The sequence below is a fragment of the Ischnura elegans genome, chromosome 3, assembly GCF_921293095.1.
Source record: "Ischnura elegans chromosome 3, ioIscEleg1.1, whole genome shotgun sequence".
NCBI lineage: Eukaryota > Metazoa > Arthropoda > Insecta > Odonata > Coenagrionidae > Ischnura > Ischnura elegans.
In genome coordinates this window covers 53,680,207-53,699,510 of record NC_060248.1, presented here as the reverse complement: position 1 = coordinate 53,699,510, position 19,304 = coordinate 53,680,207, and the positions used below count along the sequence as shown (strand labels likewise).

The 19,304-nt window shown below is 43.3% G+C and overlaps 1 protein-coding gene across 2 annotated transcripts in view; it reads right to left on the bottom strand.

The window, feature by feature from the left end:
- LOC124155806 (optomotor-blind protein-like) overlaps nt 1-19,297 on the bottom strand; it is a 433,776-nt gene extending 414,479 nt beyond the window's left edge. The window contains exon 1 of one of the 2 annotated variants that reach the window (XM_046529926.1): nt 17,047-19,297. In XM_046529926.1, coding sequence (XP_046385882.1) covers nt 17,047-17,609 — 563 coding nt within the window. In that variant the 5' untranslated portion in view covers nt 17,610-19,297. The remainder of the gene's footprint in view (nt 1-17,046) is intronic. The other variant, XM_046529924.1, reaches the window with a different exon arrangement.
- Nucleotides 19,298-19,304: the final 7 nt, after the last annotated feature.

Below are 19,304 nucleotides of genomic sequence, written 5' to 3'. Positions count from 1 at the left end.
GCTCCGAAAGAAAAACGAATTCCTGTCCTTATTATTATTATATTGTACAACACAGTTAGAGATTGAGTTGGTGTTCCGTTCTCGTTTGAAGAAAAAATGTAAGCCTATTGTAATTTACAAGGAATTACGAAGGCCATGAGAAGAGCACAGAAAAAGGAAACTAATAAAGAAACAAAGAGAGGAAACGAGAGTCGTATTCAATTAGAAAAGGGTCGCTCAGGTTATTCGTTACTTGGAAACAAACGAAACATTAATCATTGTAAGAAGAAAGAAAATAAAAGATACATTAATACATACAGGTGAAAAAGAGTCATGTGGTAATCACATAAGAAGAAACCTATCCTCGGGGGAAATAGAATAATAAAGTGGAATATAAAAAAAACTTGATATTCGAATGTGTCTGACAAGGGAGAAAACATCTCTTTCGAGTAATGTTAATGCGTGCTAAACTGGCGGCCAGTCTTCCAAGATTGAGAGAAATTCGAATTCAGGATTCACTTCGGCCATTACACTTGCTCGTAGAAGCACCGAGTTTCTCTGGCGAGAGCGACTACGGTCATTGAGCGCGATGCACAAGTTGATCAGTCACAGAAGGGAATAGCATAGCAACACGCGAAGTGGATGAGCAATTGCTTCACGTCCCGACAGAAACGCGTAACCACTGTGGCGAAGAAAAGCAAAGACAAAAGAGACCGGCGACATGAATCCTCGGGTCATGCCATAATTAATCAGTTTGCACACGCTCTTCCGCACTAACATCTCGGATGGCTGTACCTACCTCCAACTCTTTGTCTCGGACGGAGGGGAGAGAAACATTCCAAGTGTGAACAATTAAAACGCGGAATATATGAGGGGGGTGAGGTGCCGACGGCGATACACTGCGCCGATGCGTAGGTACATACAAAGCTATGGGGAGGTGAAGCAGTTTAGCCACAAGATGCCGCGATTAATAAGACCTGCTAATGATTTTCTGGTATATCGGTAACTTCAAATCTTTACGAATCTTCCATTTGGCGATTGGTGGAATTTCTTCAGCCTCATACAGTATAAATACTCAACTTAAATAAATGGCAGATACATCCAATACTGTTCAAGGAAATAACCGCGCACTTGCAAGCGGCGTAACTTTATGGAGTCACAATCGAGTTCAGGTGCAGTGTGAAAATTCCACAGAGGAAAAATCATTCAATACCTTTAAAGCTATATTCATGCGTCAAGTATGGTTTGAAAAATTGCAGAAAAATACCCTGAGAAAGTGCTAGGAATATTTTGAGCACAGGAAGAGAGTCCATGAATCACAGAAAGGAACAGAATTCCTCATCCTGAGGAAACTAAATTGAACCTCAGACTATAAGTACTAACCTGGTTTTTGACAGCACTTAATTAGAGTTATATGCCATTGCTGAAAAACAAAGCTACACTCAATCACACCGGATTTATTCCAGCCATTCTGTGATGCCCATGCATCAGAATCATCATGTTATAAAATTAAGTTAATTAACACTGATGTATTTCGGCAATAAAATTCGTTTTATTTAAATTTAACTCATTAAAATCCAATCACCCATACTCAACTTCGATGTTAAGAAGACATTCCTCAAACTCAGAGAAAGATAACCAGGCCGCTAAACGATCCAAAGATCCAAAAACTAGCCGCTAAAATCATTACTGGCCTCCCATACGAGATTGAAGGATAACACACAAGTTACATGAAGTGCAAATCATGGTTGCCGCAAGATCAAACGGGGGGGGGGGATTGGCTGCAGGAGGTGACGACATTGGTCGGAAAAATATGAGGGGAATGAGAGGACTTAATGGAAGCCCTCCTCTCGGTTAGGTAGCTCTGGTTGGGGCGACCACGACCAGAGTACGGCTGCTGTAGCCCACCCTGCAAAACCCCTCGACGCGAACCCTATCTCACCCTACCGGGAGGAGGAAGGAGACCATAAGGATGTCTCTCCCGGTGCCCGTGTATGCAACGCGTGGCGACCATCCTGAATAGAACACCTCAACCTTCCTTAATCTGCCTATTCCTCTCCCTCCCGAACCATTTCACTCCCTCACCCCCCATTTCGAACAAACCCGACCGCCCGCCTGTGTATATGCGCCGAAAGAGAGACACCCATCGCCCGTACACAAAGATCTCTCTCTCTCGCTGCTCCCAAAATCTCTCCCTTCCTCCCTGGCCATTCTGCCCCGCTCCCCACCCCTTAATTCTCATCTCTCTTCCTCCTCCTCCTCCTTCTATTCTTCTCTCCCTCCCCTCTCGCACTGTCCCCCACACTACTCCACGCATCGGGGACTAATGATAGGTCGCATGCGCTTCGAAGAGAGAGGCCAGCCGGAATATCTAAAAGCCACCCCGAAATAAAAAAAAAAGAGTGGTGGAAAGTGTCCCCCCCTTGTGGACGGTTACTCAAGCTCTAACTGCTCCCCCTTGAGCCGGACGATAAAACTAGATGTGCACTGTGTATGTGTGAGATGGGGGGGGGGGGGGGGAGAAGGGGTATGCTTCTTTCTCTCTCGGCCACGGTTACCTGGTTGCCATGATGTGGACTCTTCCCTTTTCTTCTTCAGCCGGCGGCCGCGGAGTGTCGCTAGCGGGCACGAATCCGTGGCGAAAAACTATCGCACCAACTCCGATTGTTGCGAGTGTGGTCACCATTAGCTCTTTCACTCGATTGGTGGCAGCGTGCTTTGACGAACGTGATGAGATGACATTTTTACTCCCGGAGATTTGGACGATGACAGATTACGCGAAAGAAACACCGAATTTCCAGAAATGAATACATAGACTCTCTAAGGGAGAAAAAGAAACGGAAAAGGACTGCAAAACGATTATTCGGCTGAAATTTGTTATTTCAAGAGGGACTTGTAGTAAAATGCTCCTTCCGGAAAACGGAAAACATTTGTTCTCCATGAAGATTTTGAATGATCGATTAATAGGGGCAATATATTTTAATAATGTTTTTATCCTGATGCATCTGCTGCATTTTCAACAGCAAAACAAACATCGTCACATTGAAATCTGCGATTAAGGAGTAGGTATATTCAAACTTTGGGAAAATTGTTGTCGACAATCCCCGTTTGAAACATCTCCTTCGACTGTGCTACAAATAATTACATAAATTCCACCGTAAGTTCATGTATGCGGCTGTAATATTAACCTTTGCGAAATATACTGCGTTAGGCTTATTAATGGTCATAAATAACACAATCGACGCAAAACTGATTCAAACTAGTCCACATTGATACCATCGGAAGTACAATACAGCCTTAAAATACACTCTTAATGATAAAGAAAACCCTTTGAACAATACTGGCAGATTCATAAACCGAAAAAGTATCAGTGCAGGGACCTCAAAATATGAATTCAGGAACGAATACGAATGTTCACCACTGAAAACAAATCAAACGAGCGATAATCATATCATACAATTCCAATGACGTTAGTCTGGGGTAAAGCGTTCGGGACATTTTTCTTCTATCATTTCGAATCAAATTTTGAATTAACGCAACACCATTTCAACATTTTAGGTGAAAAAAATGGCGCTCAAGATTCGGCACGCAGGACTTCAACAGCTATAGCAAAAGTTAGTAGGAGACGCTGACCTTTTCTCGCCCTTCAACTACGAGACCGGCCATTTTCCCTCGCCGGACCGCCGCAGTAAAAAGAGGTGATATTCTTCCAAAGGCGTTGGAGTAGCGGCCCCGAAATCCTTGGATCTCCCACGGCGCTTGCGAAAGAGGATGGGAAACCTCAAGCAGCGAGCGGCCGAGGAGGCGATAATTAACGAAGGGAGAAGACGACTGAAGCAGAGCCCATGACGAAGAGTCGGGGAACCCACAAGGTGGAAGCAGGGAACGAGGGAAACTAGGGAATACGGCGGGAGAAGTAAAGTCGCGGAGGAATATTGCCAGACGACTGGAGATGAATTTTTCATCGAAATAATCATCAGAGCGCAGAAGAAACTGAAAAAGAGTGCGATACGTTATGGAAGGAGATGCGATAGATGCTGCCAATGGGCGTGGCCTGAAAATGATGGCGATTTTAATGACTCGTCAAGGATCTTCTAAAAATGATCACTCTGCTAGCATGATCAATATACTTTAAGGAAGCTTCATTATTTTTTATTTTTTATGCATCTCAATTACCCCGAAAACAGCACAACGAGGCCCTTACATCGGGAGTTTTAGCAATCAACAACAGACGATCTCAAACAACTATGTCTTGGAAAGGGCAACCTATCCAGGCGGGACTCGAATCAGCGATCTTCGGTATTGTATGCGAGGACTTATCCCCGCCGCTACGGAGACCGATATACAAAGATTATGGCAAGACGAATAATTATTGCGGAATAAATAATTGAAAACAACTTTCAAGATGGTTCTAAGTACAAATTACATTTTTTCTTTAAATCGAATCAGCATTGAAAATCAAAATGAACCTTAAATTAATAACATTTATATCCAAAACTCACTGTGATTTTCGAAGATTTTTTTTAGCAACCCATACTACATCAACCTCCTGGTTATGAAAATGCAATGGAAGACGGAGACCTGCTGAAGACAGTGGGCGAGCCAAAAAATACGAATTACAATCATTTCCTGCGAAGACGTGGATGGTGGCGAGGTGGCGTACCCAGATTATAACTGACGCACCAGCGGGTGCACGGGGGTGCCTCCCTTAGGCATCAGCGCCTTTGCTACGCAACACACACGCTCGACACCAGGGATGCCAATTGAGGGGTAGGAATTGAGCGGGGGATGGAGGTTTGGGGTGACCTCAAGTGCGACACATAGACCGCGTGTAAGAGGTTGCAATTTACGCTCATTGAGAGGAAGCGTCAGTCCGGATCGACCGCTCTTATTATTTCTCTTTTCCCCACGAATTACTGCCCTAACACTACCACTATGAAAATTTTAAGAGAACAGAGTCAGTTTGAAACAAATGACAAGTCAGAAAATATGAAAAAACACGGCCTTCAAACCACGGAGGTTAGCGTTTTCTGAGTCAGCATATTATCGATATGAATGCCAATTTCATGTCATAATTCAAATAATTAATCACTATAAGGAAATAAACGCGCTTCCATTCTACTTTTTACCGGGAACTGGAGATGGATGTATGAATCTGCAGCTATCAATGGCAATGCTCCTCGAAGCATTAGAAAACTGGTGAAGATAACAAATAAATAAATGTCGCTGTGGCCAAATACTGACTGTAGTCCATTCGACCGTGAGAATTATGATAAAAACAAAATGCAAGCATATAACCATAGAACTTACGCTTAGAGTCGCTAGAATATAATATCTGTAAATGAAGTAAATTGACGCAAGTTACACGAAAATTCAAAAAACCTTGAATTTTCATATCATTGCAAAGGCACCATTAGGTACATTTACTCCTCGATGGAAATCGAAATAAAAAGTTTTACACAAATAGAGCAATACGTGATTGCGTCGAATTGCCGAGTCCTCCTTACACCCGGATAGTGCAGGATATTCGCCGGCTCGGGCGACCCTAAATACGTCGGGGGCGGGCAGGGGGGCCGCACCGCCGGCGGCAGCGGCAGAGGCAGCCTCGGCGCGGCGGCGCGCTGCGACGCCCGCGGGCTGGGAAAAGGGAACGAAGATGTGCGTGGAGGGGAACGCCACTGTTCAGATGAGAGGAAGGGAAGAGACACACATGGCCAAATATATAATACACGCGAACGGGGTGTGTAAGTTCCCTCCCACGTCGTGAAATAAATAAATCAAGCATCTTCGACGAGAAATATTTTCCATCCGCAGACTATTCGCTTCGTATCACGAAATCCTACGGGTTGGATTTAAGACAAATGGGAGAAAATTTTCACCAGAAGAACACGAATTGTCGAAAACGTACATGTACCTTAACCGCACTTCGAAACGAAGATTGACGAAGTGAATTAGAAGTAAAGATTTACATTACGGCACTTCCCCTAGCCTTTCTATTGCACACTAGTTGACACCTTCGATGTCGATTATTAGCATATTATATACAGGCAACGATGTATATTTGTTATATGGTCGTTTATGATCACATTTGCTATGGTCAGCCATTTCCGATAGTTGTCTTCCGTCTTGTAACATCGCTTGTCGCCCTTTGATGTCTAATATCGACCGTAGACGCAAAAATGTTCATCTGGGAAGGGCAACCATGGCTCGACGACCATTTGCGATCGGAGTTAAAACATTCGATCCTGTCACTGATATCATAAGTCATTTTAGTATCTGCAACAGCCAAAACAATTTTAATGGGTGACATTAAACGAAAATGCTAATGAGAGAGTATGACAAAGGGTAATAATGGCATGAAATGAACTTGCGAGTCACATCGAACCAAACACTATCCATCATACAGAGGTTAAATTGGTAATGCATTTGCGCGATCATCTTTTTTAGGCAATCTCCGATACTGTAAATCAATAAAAAGCAGGGCCAATTCAATGACTATCAATGATTTACTCCAAAGAGGAAAAGCACGAAAAACTGATTCATAACGATCCTAACCAAAGTTTATTCCTATTCTCTCTCAGGCTGCATTTGCTTATGACTGTTATCAGTCCTTGACATTGTAAAACCAACGCTTCTGTTTCACGCAATAAGTTTAAATAATTATAGGGATAAAAAGTGCAAATTGTAATCCACCCAAGTAATACCTATGTAAATTTTTGCATTTCCACGTTCCCACAATTCAATAAAGAGTTGTGAAACATATTGTGAAACAAAAAAACTTGACAACAGAAGCACGTCGAATAAATTGATTCGTAAAATCGAGGAAAGAGCGAATTAGATGCGTTAAAGCATAATTATAATTTTGCAAGAGATGAGAGCTAGTCTAAAAGAAGGGAAGCAAAACTGAAGTGGCTATTAAAAGTGTGTTAATACTTATCGTGCATTACTTCTGACAACCAATGCTGCAGCAATTTTTCCTCTTGCTACGTAATTGAAAACAATGACAATAACATGTAAAATTGAAAGAGAACGATGATGCAAAATACATCAAATGCAATAAATATCAAATGAAGAGATAATCTTAATTTATGAAGCGTTGATAAATAGACAATTACGCTGATGATGGGCATTTGGTCGACTTGAGCTCAAACTACCGCTGGCAAGATAAAACTTGAAATGAGTAAGGTTGATGGGAGAGGAGAGATTACAGAATGCGTAGACCAGTGTTGATACACAAAAATTGCCCATCCAAATACACCAATCTCATCCCTTACTCGAAGAATTGGTCCATTAATGGGGAAGTCTTTATTTTCGGAATATCGGGCGAAAAATGTATAATAAAGTGGAAAGGAAGGTAGTGTACAGGTGAGCCGATGTATGCGTAGTGGACTCAGGATGCTATTTTTTTTCATTTCGCTGGTAAATAACGAGAGAAGAGAGGATGCGATACCTCGCTTATTACGCAGCGGTGAACTTGCATGTGATGCGGGGAGATGAAGTACCCATACGCTCGAGGGCCAAGCCACCTGAATATCGTCACCCACACGAGAGGGCATATATACGGTCCCGCACACATCGGCTCACACCTCTAGCCCATACGGCACCCGCCCGCACTTCACACGCACCCAATCAGGCCTTCACTTCACGCCGCCGAAATCTGGCTGCACCACCCACCTCCGGGTACCTATTCCTACACATTCTCCACACCCTTCCCGACCCATCATCATCTCCCCCATATATATGTGTATGTATGTATATAATCCTACATACCCTCCACACCTCGCGGATACACATAAACTCCCATCCTCCCCGCATTTACCTACACCTCCCTCCTTTCTCCACTCTTCAGCCTCCCTCGATTCCAATCGAACGCACCTAATATCCGACAGCGAGGCAAGAGAGTGAGCGAGAGGATCGTTAAAACACGTCGGGTATCAACACACACAATACGATTTCGCACGTTTCGAGAATCGGATGGGGCCGTAGTAGTCGTAGCGCGGTAAAGGTGGGAGAGCCCCATTAGAATGGCGTATGTAGTGAGCGGGAAAAAAAGAGAGAATATTAGGAGAGGATTTCAGGTATATTCACACGAAAATCTCGCAGGTACGTTGGAACACGTGCATGTACACCAGTTCTGCTCCCTACTCCACCCCACTTGGTTATAGATATTGCACCGATTGGAATTCTCCGCGGCGCGCCATGTGCTCTTCCCACCTCTAGTATCGGCGGTGGTCGGTTTATTACGGAAGGCGAGAGGAAGCTATTGGAAAATGCGGGGAAATCCGAGGTGCTCTCTCTCTCGCTGAACGAGGGATGAAAAAAAACAAAGGAGAGGCGTAATGCGAGGGTGTGTGATTTTCGGGGCATCGCGGGAGGCGAGCGAAATGAAGAGGCAACTTGTGAGGATTGCTCGCGTGTTGCGTTTCCGTGGAACACGCGTCCGCGGGGAAAATGGAAAAAGAAATCGTCGAGCACGGAAATATCTCCGACGGTGAATGATTTCATGGATTACTCGAGGATAAGCCAAGTTTAATCCTAGCGTCATTCCAGACACAATTTTTCAAAAATGCCCATTCTTAATGATGAAATAAAATTGGTCGAGGGACGATTTAGTGGCTCTCCTTCATCATGCACTGTTGAGTGAAATGCAATTTTTCAAAAAGTGACATTTGATACAACAACATATTATCCAATGTACGCTCAACCAACATGAATATTAGTCGAGGTAGGAATGTCGTAGTTTCTAACATAAGTTCAAAGAACACTGGAAATTAAATAAAAACGAACTCAGATTCAAACTAAAAACTTTTACAAAGCACAGTGTAGAGAAGAAACCCGACGATCACAAACGAAAAAGGATATAAGATATACCAAGATTAATCCTACCTTCATTCCAGGCACAATTTAAAAAAATCCTTTTTTAACGACAAACTAATATTGTTTGAGGGACTAAGTTCGATCCAGTGGCACCACATGTACTGTTGAACGAAATGCAATTATTCACTGTTAAAAAAAAATGACATCTGATACAACACTACATGATCTATTATACGCTCAACCGACATGAATTTAAGTCTTAATGGGATTTTCATTTTTACACATATTGTGCCAAATCATTCTTGGCACAAGTGTTCTAAGGTTCTCTCAATTGCTCAGCCTTACCTAGAGATATCATCTAGACTGCCTACGGTATTATAATGGATGACATTCAAAGCTAAAACATCGCACCCGCATGAAGAATTAATCTGCTGACTAAGCTATACACCCGGCTATAATATGGGATGAAGAAGGTACTTCGCGGATAATCGCCATAAGGCTCGGAAATTATCCGCGTAATAATAGATATCTAACGAAGATTACTCGAAATAAAACAGCAATAACGGAGAATTATACTCAGAAATCCACTTTTCCTCTATGAAATGGAGCCATTATTTCGAAAGTACGAAAAAACAGGAAAATATTCATAGTTTCTAACATAAGCTCAAAAACCACTCGGCACTAAAATGAATTCAGATTCAAACGAAAAACTTAAGACAAGCATAGCGTAGAGAAGAAATCCAAAGATCAGAAAATTCGCATTCGATAAAAGCTTTACATCACCGAGGACACAATTTTCTGGAGATAGTTTTCAATATCGGTGCGATTGATCCATTTTCGATTCAATGGTTCATATTTTATCTTTACTTCAATTATGCACTAAACTATTGCCTATTAAGTAGGAAATATGAAAACAACTTAACAGATAAAATATCGCCTGTTCGTAACCTTAAAATATTCCAACTAAATTCAACCTTTCCTAGAAGTCTCCTAGTTATAAAATATTCTTATTAGTAAGAGTTTTCCAACAGTCCTCGTGTTGGAAAAGAATTATGGTATTCCGAATCCTCGGAAAAAAATATGGAGAGCAAATCAAGCAAAATTTCTGAGAGCCTGCGTTCCTCATAAGGAAAAAACGCAGATTAGATTTCATGTCACGGTATAACGGAATTGTAGTTACTACTCAGCCTATCGTCAATCAAAATAACAGCCTCCACACTGGTATCCAAAAACTGGAGAAGATTATTAACTATATAATTTGACCTAAGGGTTATGATACTCAATTCCCTCACTTTCATGAAACAAGCGCATACAATTATGAGCCAAATAATAAACAGTTTAATAGCAAAAAATGCGTTCGATATTATAAAACCATGTATGTCTTCTTTCCGCTCAGCGTGATTTCTTAGCAGCTGATGAGTATTCAAACCCAATTATTGCTATCGTTGTTCTAATGTATGAAATTCTCCTACTTATTATGAAAACCAAAACATGCCACATAGATGAAAACGGACAAGAAGCTACCTAGGAAAATAGAACTGCAGAACTGCTACATAGATATCCACAGCTATACACTCATAATCAGCATCCCTCCCGATACCCGAGGAGCTATAAGTAATATGTGCTCTATTAATAAAACGCAAGTGTAGGGATCTAAAAATAAAAACATTTTCGAGCAGGGGTAAAATAATTCGAGTTTCGCTAGCAAGAATATATGCTTTAAATATTACTAAGCCAACAATCACGTCTTATGCGTAAATTATTTCATTATACAGAAAAATTACACTGCGCACTGATTATCAACATATTTGATACCATTAAAGTTGGAAACATTTTGTGAACCAATTTCATAGCTAGGTATCACTAGGAAGGAATATCATCTTCACTCATTTTCTGCTAAATCATTCTGAGCATAGTTCTTGGCTATTGGGATGCCCGCGGGGTTGGCAGACCGATAGCCAAGTATGATTTCCCTCGCAGAGATATGTATAAACTCTTTGCTCTTGCGAATTAGTCAAGACCCATCTTATCTTCACGGACGTAAGTGAAGACATCGATAACCTCGACAATGTGATGGGGAAAGCAAAAATTTCGGACCTCTCACAACCACGGTATGCCATCGCCGTATCTCCACGGCCGGAATACGAAGAGGGAAGTTGGCGCGGTCTTCTTCCCACCCCGCGGGCAGCCCGATCGCGTCTTCCCCCGCCGGTCCCCCGCGGACCGCCCGCCACGACTCCGCCGAACATCATCATATCCCATTCCCACCACAACGTCCATTCCCATCCTCGATCTCCCTCTTTCTGCATCCCAGCAATGTCTCCTTATAACGCCGCGTGCATATATCCCCGCCCATTTTTTCCACCGGGACGAAAGATATTCAACCCACTCCCTTCAAAACTCCATCCCCATTTTTAATTGCACCCCCCCCCCCCACCACCATCAAAAACACATCACAGCGTCGAATAAGAGAGAGAAAAAAAAATTATGAACGCGAAAGAGAAAAATCTCCCCCACCTTTTTTTCGCCTTACCCCTTTTATAATATACCAACGTACCCCTTCCCCCCCCCCCCCGTTCTCTCTACTCTTCTTACCCCCTCCGCCCCCGCCCCCCTCCATATCTCTCCCTTTTTTCCTCCGAAAAACACAATACGGGGAGCTCCTCCCCGTTTTTTACCCAGGCCACACCTTTTTCCTCCACTTCCTTTCCTCCCGAAAGGAGTCCAGCATGAGAAAACCCAACCCCTCTCTCCATGAACTACGGGGGCGAAAAATTTTCGTGACTCCACCCCAAAAATACAAGAGTGCATAACAGTGAGGGAGAGAGAAAGAGAGAGAGAGAAGGATATCTGGGAGCAGAGGGCGCAGGGTCTGTTTGTATATTCAGCGGAGACGCGAGCGGGCGACGCGACGGTTGATTTCGCGTGATGCATCCCCGGGTTCGCTCGGGGCACAAAACGGCAACGCACGCCACTCTGCGGTAGGGAGTACGAGGAAGCCCACGATAAATTGAGGGCCTTGGAATAGCAATGTTTATAATTTTGGGAAAATTTCTTATAATGCTGGAAATAAGTGCAAATAATATTTGGTGGTTTTCATATTTTTGTAACAAATGGATACAAGTGAATGATTGAATCTACGTGAATGTACTTTTCAGTGTATCACTTGTATCACACCAACCACTATCTGCACTTGATATCAACAACCACAATCTCTAACATTTTGAGATTGCACTTGGGCCCCTTGGCTTCTAGGGTTCTCGATTAGAGAATTTTTTGAGGAATAGAACTTCAGATAAATTTATGTTTTCTTGCCATTTTAAGCGCCGGTGAATTCACTCGACCAGTTTTACACCAAGTCAGTCACTGCATATCCGCTAAGTTACGAGGTTTCTCCAAGGAGAGTTATCGTACTTCACGAAAGGCAACAACTGATACAAGAAATCACTGATATCAGGAATAGAACCGCGGACCTATGGTTTTCCTAACAATCACAAAAAATCCTAATCCTCTGTTAATATTATCCCGTTGCGATTTATATTTATCATAACGTTTCTTCATAAGGATTGACAAACACCTTCAGGGTTGGGAAACGCAATCGAAATACTAGCACTGATGGAAGAGCAATGTGATGCGAAACTTGCGATTGGGTCACCACGAGACACGTTCCCGATGGAATGAAAATCTTACTATCTCATGAATTATTTATCCATCAAAATATGTGCAGACTTACGCTTAGTCACTAACGGTAAAAGAGTAACTGCACTTATTGGATAATATTAGTGCTGCAAGTAGAGGTACTAACGATATAGTATTGAATGAATGGAAATATGATTTTTCCTAACAAACAACAGCACAAAAACTCTCAATTTTAGCGCAACGGAAGATTAAAATTACCAAAGGTGGCCAAAAAGGTTGGAACAGTGATTCGATGAACTCGCGTCGAAAATAATTGCATACAAAATATTAGTTCAATATTGGGACATCGCCCATCTTTCCGTTGGATAATAGTATGAAACTTGAAAACATGGAATATATTCATATGAATAGAGTTTCACCGATGCCTGGACATTGCCCGGGCTCACAGAACAATTCTTAATACGGAGAGTAATGAGCCTACGATGAACAGTCATTGAAAATCTGCATTTTATCGCATTGAAACAATGAGCAAGTATTCTTAATTCTCTCATAAAAAATAATTAAACTTAGTACAGACAAATGCGAATATCGCAATGAGTTGGAAAAGAGAACTTAGGCCAAAAGTTGTAGAAAGAGCAAACGCCTTGTTACCGAATGTAAATTAGAAAGAAAAATCTTTATTTCATTCCCAGAGCTCATCTTTTTCAATCGCGAAGCAAAAATGATCAGATATTTGGGCTAATTGCATGCTTTGTATCAAAAGCAAATGCATGCAATATTTGTATCAAACGTGCATCGCTGATGAAATGAAACGTTTACCATAGAGAAAATTATTAAATAATTACAGAATAAATGAAAATAGCTTAAATGGTGAAGGGGAAATGATAGAATAACTAATCACCATATCAGAGTCATTCGCAAGCGAGCAAGTGATGGTAGTAATAGTCTCGATATTGGGTACATATAGGTGTGAAAAAGGAAACTTTCTCTTCGAATGAAAATAAAAAAATCCTTAAATTTTACGCAAAAACATGAAAGATTCGCACAAAATAGACGGAAAGCACATAATAACAGGAAATGACAAATTATTGCGAGGGAAAGCAGGGGTGAAATATGACGTACATCTAAAGAGGAATTATACTCAACGAATAAAACAGACAAAGCGAAATGACATCACTGCAATATAAACTACACGGTGTCGTAAGAACCCAATACAATAACATTTTCAATCGGGCAGTCAAAAGGAAAGGTATGAGACGGTAGATTTCATAGCGTGCTTTCGTGGGGAATGGAAATATTTGTATGCATGGAAATATAAAGATTATAAATAAAACGAAAGCACAATTTGTATGCAATTTTTTGGCATCGGTTCTCTTTTGCGATTCTCGCCAGTCACTTAAAAACCTCACTTCATAACTAAGGTCCGAAAAGTTATACTCTGACTTGAAAACTAAACTCTCACAGTAATATCACTCGAATATATTTCTCGTTGCTAAAAAATACAAATTACCCTCCTAAATTGTTTCATAAATTTGTAACACGATTTAATTAAGTTTGACGGTAGGGCTACCGTTCACAGGTGAGGTAATATTCGCAAAGAAATGCACCGAAACAACAATGGTTTATCGCTCGAGAAGAGCAATCTCTGGAGAAATAAGAAATAAGTATTGCCTATTTTCAAACAAGTATGGGGACGGAATAAGATAAGCGGCAAGGTTTGGTTGCTAAATCAACGACCAGCGAATGTGATAGGTGCCCTCGCAACGGAAGTCGTAAACTACTATTCAAATGCTACGACGTCAGAGGAGTTCATTGAGAACAATTATCATAAAAACTATTAAACCTACACAAAATGATGATATTGAATCCATCACGGGGATCAACGACCGAAGTTGATAAATCACAAGGCGTGAACCTTCCGGAAAGCATCAAAAAAAGCTACATGTCACGCCGGATACTTGGCAATCAAGCATACAAATGAAAGCAGAGTAAATTTCGATTAAGCCGAGCTAATGACGATATTTATTACCAGATATGTAAGCACACATATTTCACAAGCCGTCACCAGATTCCAAAGAAATTGTGTCTCGCATAAACTTGAAATGAACGGCGAATATATCGTCTGAAATAAGTAGAATATTCTTCGTTAATAAAGGCCTCCGACATCAAAATTAGGAGAGAATCTGCGTTAAAGTTGAAAAAAGTTAAAGGAAAATAGTTTCACGCAGTTTTCAATTTTCCGCAAAATCTCCGAACTTACTAATAGGGCTGAAATTGGTGAAAACTTAGTCAAACTAGCGGCGTAAATGCATGCGTAGTCTCTTTCTTCTGCAGATAATCACGGCAAAGTAATGAGAGTTTAGGATAAGATATAAACTGTACGCTAACTATTGATAAATAAATTCAAACGTTCATCAAAAATGGAAACAAATCCCATCACGTAAGTTCGATTTTAACTGGCACTCCAATTTTCTCCGCGGAAAGCCTTTGGCCCGCCGATTACTCGAAGTTTTACGTAAAAAGACAATTAAAAACCTGGACTTCTCAACGATTTACGAATTGTTTCCAACCTCTGCCTTCAGTGAGATATAGAATCAGTAACCCAGGGCAAACAGAATTTCCGTCAATTGCATCTCATACTTACGCGTGGTTCTGGGAAGCTTGAATTCTCAATAACTAAATGAAGATGTCTATCATGAAAGTTAGGAAAGGGTGGTGAAGCAAAATTAAACAATTAAGGTAAAAGGTTTTATATTTGGCGATTCACGGCAAATGTGCCTCTTACATAGCGGACTGTAATAAAAAATCTAATTGTAAGTATGACTCACGAAAATACTTATCACCTGAGGCTTTCAAATATTGGGAATACGGATTTCAAACTAAGTAAATAAGCGATAAGTCTCAAAGAATGACAAAGAGTTTCAAACCCTATGAATAATATTTCCGGAAAGTTACCAGGAATGATGCGTCAATTCAGCGCGTTACGGATACTATTAAGAATTTGTAAAACAGATACTATGGCATTTCAAAAGATTCACTTTAATGCTAACATTTTATAGATTGCTATCATTTTTTACGTACTTTACGTGGACATAAGTTTTAGCGATTGAGCTAAAATTTCGGACAATTTTTCGATGGTAGCACTGGTAATTTGACGTTGACTTCCGTTTCAGAAATGAATTTTAGGTTATTTTGCAAGTATACGTTATCAATATTGACGTAACATTAAGTATACCAAATTCATAACCTCAGGATAATTTTTCGCTTATGAAGGGTACGCGTTGATAGATGTTACGCCGTAGCTTAAAAATTTGTTGGCCACAAGTTGTTGAGTCGACAAAATGATTCGATTGAAACATTTCCGCGTAATTTATGAAACGAAGAAGAGGTGAACGAAGAACTGATAAGACCGTCATTGGCAAAGACGTTCGACAAAAAAATGGTTTTGATTTTCAACCATAACTCCCAAAGACGGGTAAGGATTTTCGGAAAGAAACGGGTAAACTTACTACAAATAATAAATGATTAATTTCCTTCTTGGCGAACAACAAATATCGAAAATCATCCACTGAAAGTATGTAACTAATACTGCCAATAGACGTAACGAAACGGCAATGCATATTCACGCAAGAGATGAAATTACCTACACAGTAGATGAAAAGGGCTAGATTTTTTAAAAATTCGCATCGCATCGCCTAACATCTTAATACAAACTGGAGTAGAGACACAAATTAGGCAAGAATTTCACATTCATTGCTCTTATCATGAATGCGGTATTATTGAAGACGGATTACAAGCCACTTAGAACGCAAATTTTTTTAATACAATAAAGTCGTATGAAAATGAAACAGAGTACGACACACTAAAAAATTCTTGATTTGGACTAATGGACGGCATGCTACAATTAACCTTCGAGTGAAAAATATCAGGAATATGCAATTACTATGTTCTTCCCACCAACCTCTTTGGTTATTCGGCGATGAACTTTTGTTACATATCGCTTCGAACATTTTAACCCAAAACATGGTTGAGGAAGAGAAGATAAAACTAATTTATAACCCTTGATAGATTAGAGACACGATTCAAATTGCGAATATAAGATGTATGACGACCTTCGCTCTATCACTACAAAAAGACTTCAAGTTAAACCGTGAGGTCGGACACCCAAGATTTGGAAACTCAAACCCGTAGCCGAAAAGATAACCTCACTCTGACTCCTTTCGACATCTTGGCACCTACTCTGAAGCACTTTACCATGGAAAAGCAGTGACGTAGGGGAAGTACATTGTCATTCCATTCCGATAAATACGGAACAAAGACAACGGCGCAGACCTCGGCTTCCTCGTTATTGCATCATGCTTATCCTAAGAAATCACGAGTGCTTTCTCAACACTATACGAATAATCATAGAGAAAACGTGATTACTCATATCTCAACTTCACTTATGGCTATTTTCAATATAAAGACCTAAGATATACTTCCTTCCGTGAGTTGCATCTATTGGACTCATCGACACCATAAATTACACACGGTACAACTCCGTTACTGGGAGTGGAGAACACACGCAAACAACACAACACCAGTTTCTACACTTCACGATCTCGTCCTTACCTTCCAGACTTGGTGATGACCATCTCCGTGCCCAGCTTATGGAACTTCTCCCACAGATCCTTGCCCTCGAGGGTGACCTTGGGGTCGTCCACCACCCCATCGTCCTCGGGCTGTATCCCTCGGAGGGGCCTCATGGGGCCCTGAGCCGCTGCAGCCGCCGCCGCCGCTGCCGCCGTCACCGCCAGCACCTCCTCGGCGGACGCCGCCGCGTACGGGTGGCCGGGCGGGAGCGGGTGCGGGTGCAGCTTGGGGAAACCGGGGTAGCCGTGGGGCATCATGCCGCCGCCACCGCCTCCAGGGTGTCCTCCGGGACCACCTCCGCCGCCCCCTTCGCCTCCACCGCCTCCCCCGGGGCCAGAGGAGGCGGCGGCGGAAGCAGCGGCCGCCGCGGCAGCCGCCGCCGCCGAATGGTGGCCCAGGGCGAAAGCCGGAAAGTACGCCTGCGGTTGTGTGAGCAGGGAGCTGACGCTGAAATCCGTGGGCCTCTGCAGCAGGAAAGGATGGTAAGCCATCTCGGGAGGAGGAGGGGGGAGCACGACGTCCTCGGCGTGGTCGAATCTCATGGGGAAGTCCTGTGTCGCCCGTCCAGAAGCAATCTCCCCGGCCTCAAGCGCCTCGGTGTCGCGCCGCCGCAACGGGCGGCCCGCAGTCCCGCGGAGGTGGAGTCCGCCCGTCCGCTCACCGCTTCGCCGGCCAACGAGCCCGCCGTTGCCGGCGGGCCGAGCGGTTCCGCCGGCCGGCGCGCCCGCACGCGCAGTTACGTGAGGATATGGGGGTCGAAACCCTTGAGTTTAGACCTCCTCCACTGACAATAACCACTTTGGAGGACAGTTCTTCAAAGCTTAGAATACGGCAATGTCTCACTCTTCAAAACTGGAATTATTTTCGATAAATGTAGCGTTGCAGTCTTGAGACAGATTTCGATAACTTTTCACTTTTCGGGTACGTAGGGTTACGTTAGCGATACCCGAGAGAACATTTTCTTCATTTTCTAGCAGTTTTATTCGGAGCTAACAATCCTTGATATATCGGTGCACTTCGTCTAACTCACTATGAATCAGTTTCCGTAGGATCACAGTCAAAGCTTCAGCAGACTGGCAAAGACGTAACAGAATGCACGAACCACTGGGGGGACGAGAGTAAATCTAACTCACACACTGGGTCTGAATCCAGAGTCACCTACGGTGGCTTACACTGTTGGCGTGCGATGATGGGGGAGGTCGAAGTGTCAACCACTGCAGCAAACTTCCTCACGGAAAATCCAATGCTGCGACGCGAATAAACAAAATCGCACCACAGCTATGCGTATTTCAGGGGCAATTCTACCAATGCACTATTGCGATATCTTTGGTGTCGCTTTTTCACGTCGAACCGGACTGCGACCAAGCACCACTATCATCATACAACACTGGCACCATCTGCCTCCACCCCCAAAACTACCAATGCTTCGCTCTCTGTCACTTCTCTCACACCCTCTGCCCCTTCCCCCACCCTCTATTTTGCCACCCCGCACACTGAAAATCACACGTCCTCCACACACAACCCCCTCACACCACCTTCACCCCGCCCCCACCACTTTTTTCCTTCGCCTACTCTGCTCAACGAGCAAGGAGAGAGAAATAGACGCAACCGCGTTTTGTTGAGGGAGGAGAGGGAATAAATCCAAGAGACTCCTTCCTTTACACTCGTGTACAGCGGGGAGCCTGGTGTATAACTTCCCCGGCGATCCGCAGTCTCGCCTCCCGCCGAGAAAAACGCCAGCCGGTCGGTGGGGAAGAAGGTAACGCCGTCGTGCCGCCGAAGCAATCGCCACGAACGTCCTCGCACGAGCCCGGGCGCGCACACCTCTCGCTTGCCGGCCGGAACGCCCGCTGTTGCCGCCGACGTTCTTCTCGCCTCTCCCCGCTTTCCTGCGCGAAGCCTTTTCCGCCTCCTGCAAGCTTCGCACGAACCGGGGCGCCCGCAGCACGTCACTCTCCGCTCCTCTCGCCCTCCTAACTCACACAAAACACGCTCGTGACGCACCCCCTTCTCTCCCTCTCTCTCGCTATCTCTCCCTCAGCTCTTGCACCAACCGAGGGTGTGGGGAAACTATACGCCAGCCGACGGCTTTTACACCCGGGCCTCGTGTTAATGAGCGAGCACCACGCGGATTGGTCGCCGGCTCCGAGGGCGACCAATGGGGAGGCGGCCTAGGCGTGTTTTTCACAGGTCGACGCGCGGCCGTGGCGGCGTAGGCGACGGCCGTACGGCCTCGG